General features: G+C 36.5%; 1 protein-coding gene and 1 long non-coding RNA gene across 2 annotated transcripts; one reads left to right on the forward strand and one right to left on the reverse strand.

Annotated features, from left to right (window-relative positions):
* Positions 1-817: 817 nt before the first annotated feature.
* LOC126600049 (4-coumarate--CoA ligase-like 6) lies at positions 818-2,886 on the reverse strand. Its single transcript, XM_050266555.1, has 2 exons — positions 2,742-2,886; positions 818-2,707 (listed from the first exon to the last, which is right to left on the reverse strand). Exon 2 carries the CDS (start codon positions 2,704-2,706, stop codon positions 991-993), a length of 1,716 nt encoding a protein of 571 aa, XP_050122512.1. The 5' UTR covers position 2,707; positions 2,742-2,886; the 3' UTR covers positions 818-990.
* Positions 2,583-3,094, forward strand: LOC126600059 (uncharacterized). Its single transcript, XR_007615342.1, has 2 exons — positions 2,583-2,707; positions 2,742-3,094. It is a non-coding gene; the product is annotated as an uncharacterized LOC126600059 (long non-coding RNA).
* The last annotated feature ends 2,007 nt before the right edge of the window (positions 3,095-5,101 follow it).

Below are 5,101 nucleotides of genomic sequence, written 5' to 3' on the forward strand. Positions count from 1 at the left end.
TAAAAGTGCTTTTGGAAGAAAAAAAACAGTCTGATAGTGAGTCTTTTCATTAAAGGAGCATTGTAGCTCCGTGTGCTTTGAAAAAAACCAATTTTCCAAAGCTGCAAATAGTAGCTTCAGCTTTTTTTTTTTATTTCAACTTATTCTCACAGCAGCTTCCAAAATAAGCCCTTTTTTTTTAGTTTACCAAACACCTAAAACCCTCACAGCTTTTTTTCATGGGTGCTTTTTTTTTAAACACCTCACTCCCAAACCACCCCTAAGATATGAAAAACATTTTAATCACTAAACAAACAAGTCCACATGCTTAAGATTAAATTTTGAGCTCGTTATTCGTTAACAACATTCGTCTTGTGAAATCGCGGTCCAATTCGATTCCCCGATCCTTCAATAAATAAAAAAATGGTCAGTATTAGAACTCTTATAATGTGATTTTTCAAAACTGGACTCATTTTGTAACTTGTTCAAATAATAGAAATGTATAGGACACGTAAAGGCGAAGTTATCCTTTACTCGTCGACACTTAATCTCTATATTGTCAATCTTCAGTCATTATGCCATCATTATTTCGTTAATATTTCGTCAATCATCTTTTCACTTCCAAAAAACTTGAAAATTGTTCTATTTCATCAACATTTAAGCCGCATATGGCCAGCCCAGCAATCCTTTAGCTTGAAATCTTTTACACGATTCTATTTAGTCCACTATTGGAGATGGATTTTTTTGTAAAAAAAAATAAAAAGATATAATAAGCCCCTTGGCTCTCGATTGAAGATGGCCAAAGAGTTTCAATGGTAAGATAATCACAAATGTTGGATACAAGAATCTCAAATCATATTATTTTTTGTGCTTTGTTCATCTACAAATATATAAATTGTAATAGTAAAAACTAGAGTAACAACAATTAACAACTCTATCGTTTTCGGTTTCCAATGCTTTCAAAGTGTCCAAATTTAGAGCCATTTTGCTAAACAAATGAACTAGCTAGTCTTAGAGTCTAGAGGTCAGGACCTTCCTAAGCTCCCTTCTTAGGATCTTCCCAGCTGCGGACTTTGGAATCGAATCTGTGAAAACCACCTTCCTCACCTTCTTGTACGGAGCAACTTGTGCAGCCACAAAATCCATCACGTTATCCTCCAAAATTCCACTTCCGTGCTTCCTCACCACAAATGCCACTGGTATCTCTCCACTTTCCTCATCCACCACACCTGCCACTGCAACATCAAGTATCTCAGGATGGTTGATCAGCACGCCTTCTAAATCCGCCGGTGCAATCTGAAACCCCTTGTATTTGATCGCGTCTTTAAGCCGGTCTTGTAGGTATAAGTATCCGTCTTCGTCAAAGTACACAATGTCCCCTGTGTGCAGCCAACCCTCTTCATCAATTGTCGACATTGTTGCGTCGGCATTGTTCAAGTATCCATTCATGATCCCTGGCCCGCGCAGCCACAGCTCACCGCTGCTTGTGGGAGGCAGAGGGGATCCTGTTTTCCAATCCACCACTTTGGCCTGCATGTTTGGAGCTAAAAGCCCGATTGAAGAGGGTTTTTTAAGGCTTTCGGTGTTGAAACCGCGAGTTCCTACTGCCGTGGTCTCAGTCATTCCATAACCCTGAATCAAATCGACATGAGGAAGAGTCCGAACAAAGTCCTCTATCGATTTCGCGCTCAAAGGGGCTGCTCCGGATGAAACCTGCTTCAAACTCTTGAGGCTTTGTTTGGCCAAACCATCCTCAGCTTTTGCTGTCAATGCTGTTAAAATCGGCGGAACAACCGGAAAGTGTGTAACTTTGTACTTCTCAATTGCTTTCACCACCTCACTGACATCAAATTTCTTCATCACAACAATTCTTGATCCTAAAGAAAACAACCCCATCACGAAAAGCAACAACCCATAAATATGAAACAACGGCAGAACATCCAAGTACACATTGCTCAAACTCGAACCCTCGTACTGTGAAGCCTCAAACCGCACGAAAAGCTCCACTGCAGCTATGAAATTCCTGTGTGTGATCACAACACCTTTGCTCGCACCAGTAGTCCCGGAAGAGTACATTATCGCCGCGGTGTCTTGCTGCCTAATCACTGGTCTTGGAGCCAAACCAACATTACCATTAACAAGCTTATAAAAAACCGAAAAAGCCTCATTCTTCGAATCCAAAACTGCATTTTCCGGAACCAAAACTGCAGGAACACCCAATGCTTGTAGTTTACCAACATATTCAAGTCCAGTAAAGGCATGACACGCTTTCGAATCGCCAACCTGTTTCTTGATTTCCCCCACACTGCTGAGAGGATTCATCGTCGTGACAATTGCACCAGCGTACAAAACTCCCAAGAAAACAACGGGATAATAAATGGAATTCGGCAAAAGGAACAGAACAACGTCACCTTGTGAAATCCCCATTTGCCGGAGGCCGGAGGCAAATGATTTGACAAAAGAGTAGAGCTGGGAGTAAGAAAGTGAGGACCCAGATGAGGAATCAATGAGGGCAGGCGAAACCCCGGCATGCTGGTGTGAGAAGATGAAGGTGACAACATCCAGAAAATGGTATGTGGGGAGGGTAATTTCTGGGTGTTTACTGCAATAAATTCCGGTTTCTGGTGAAAACCACCATGGGTACTTGTGATCCGGAGTGCTATCCTGAGTGCTCTGTTTCTGTGAGATATGGTTGTCGAACTTCTTGGTTAAGGTAGTCATGGCCATTGTAGAGAGAGGGAGGGGGAGAGAGAGAGAGAGAGAGAGAGAGAGAGAGAGAGAGAGAAGTTGGTGCAATTGGTGGGCATTTAGCATGGGAGTTGTGTTGGTCATTTCCTCAAGCAGTTGGTGGCCACAATTTTTCTTGGTCAAGAGCGACTACGAAGAGATCAGAGATTCGTTGGTGCTTTTGCTATTTTCCCTCCTCATAATCTTGCTATGGTTAGTAGACTGCCTTTTCTTCTTTCAGTAATTGAAAGTGACTCATACTAGCCAAGTCACTTATATCTTAATTGGTGAAGAGTATTCGCTCCTACACCTGAGATTCTCTGTTAAATTCTCTTTTGTAGTGTAAATTATCCTATTGTTTGTGAAAATAAAATAAAATAATAATTGACGATGGTGTCTTTTTTTTTTTTTTTTAAATTTTTTAATTTTGTAATTAAAATTGAAATTGTGTGACCCCTTGGTTGAAAATGAAGGTTGTAATCAAGGCTTAAATGGCGTACCAAAATTAGTAGTCTCTAACGCATCAAAATACTAATACTTTCCAAAATTAGGGTATTAATGTAACAAATTAGTGATACGTTATGTTAATTACATATGTGCATTCATGTCATATATCATGTACATATGTGCATTTATATCATATGTCACTTAATACTACGGTCTAATGATATTCCTCTTCATTTGTGAGTAAGAGGTCATAGGTTCGATTCTTGTCAAAGATAAATTTGAACTGCATTATTGTTAGCCCATTATGAGGTCTACACTAAAGGGGAGCGGGTGGGCATAGCCTCACAATGGGCTGACAATAATAAAGTTCAAATTTACTTTTGGTAAGAATTGAACATAAGGCCTCTCACTCACAAGTGAAGAGGAATACTACTAGACCGTAATACTAAATGACAAAAATATATCCTATTAAAGGTTGTATTCCTAAAATTTTAATTATAGTTTTTATTTAATGTTACTTAAATAAACTTTTTTTATTAAAAGTTTAAATAAAAAATAGTCTTTACATATCATAATAGTTGTTGGTTGTTAATATATGTTGACATAAACTTCCATCTAGTGTTAACAAAAATCAACATATTCTTATTAAGTGCTCAACGAAATAGTTCATTAAGATTTTTTTTTGTCGAATTATTGACTTTATTATTTTAAAATTCTGACTCCTCCCTGTCGACACATGGACTTGAAATCTTTTGTGGGGTTTTAGTTTTGGCAGCTTTTCTATGGGTCATTAAATATTTATGGAACATAAAAGTCCTTGCGAGAGACTTTTCCAACCAGGAGGATCTTTTTCCAATAACCCAACCCACCATGTAGCTGTGTGGGGAGATTTTTTTAGTGTGATCGGTATACGGGATGATATATTATGTGTTATAGAGTATATGTGCTAAAAAGTTAATAAGTTCAAAAATAAAATTTTCTACTATTCTTATTAAAACATGTGGTATATTATTTGTGTTTTCGTCACAATTAAAAATTTCTCGTACTTGTAGAATGGGACAATAATAACTGCTGCTCCTTAAACGCCCTTTTCCTCAAATGATATGGATTGTTTGCTCTCTCTATCTCATACCCTTCCCATATTCTCTTATTTTTATTGTCACGATTAAGCCACGTTAACATTTTATATTCTAATTGCTTTTTGCCTTATTATTTTTATAAAAAAATTAATATAAAATATTGATGTAGCTTAATCGTAACTACATAGAAGAGTATGAGAAAAGTATGAGATGGAGAAGCCAGAGAATTCAAGTCCTTCGTCAAAAGCCGCAAGTACTTGATGAATCCTTTACCTTTTTCCAAAAAGTCAAAATCCGGATTTCAGTGTTTGGATCCTTTCTTTCAATAGTGAGGAGAAATAATTTAATGGAAATTTAACGAAAAAATCAATTAAAATTATTAACAGATTACTCTATAACATTATATTTGGATGAGGGAAATAAATTTAGAATTTGTGTAAAAGTCAGAATTTATAAATTGATATGCACTAATTCCCTTGTTTGGATTAATAACCATAGAAATTTAGAATTTCCGCATGAAAAAAAACTTAGAATTTGGGACCTCCAATTCCCAAGTTTAAATTCTATGTAAATAGGTATCAGTTCTCAATTTCTATGATTGAGAGTTTAAAATTAACAAATTCCGTATTCAATTCTATTATTCTTTTAGGTTAACCAAATAAGAAAATTCACAAATTCTAGAAAATAAAATCATGTCATTTTAATTTCCATCATTTTGAAATTCCTTAGTAATCTTAAATTTCTTCATCCAAACATAATGTAAGTGATTTGTATCTTAATTGATTAAGAGCATTCGCTCAAGCACCAAACGTCCAATGCTCAAATACCTTTTCGGAGTGTAAATTCTCGTTTCATTTGCTAAAAAATAA

The sequence above is a fragment of the Malus sylvestris genome, chromosome 14 (genome assembly GCF_916048215.2).
Source record: "Malus sylvestris chromosome 14, drMalSylv7.2, whole genome shotgun sequence".
Classification (NCBI taxonomy): Eukaryota; Viridiplantae; Streptophyta; class Magnoliopsida; order Rosales; family Rosaceae; genus Malus; species Malus sylvestris.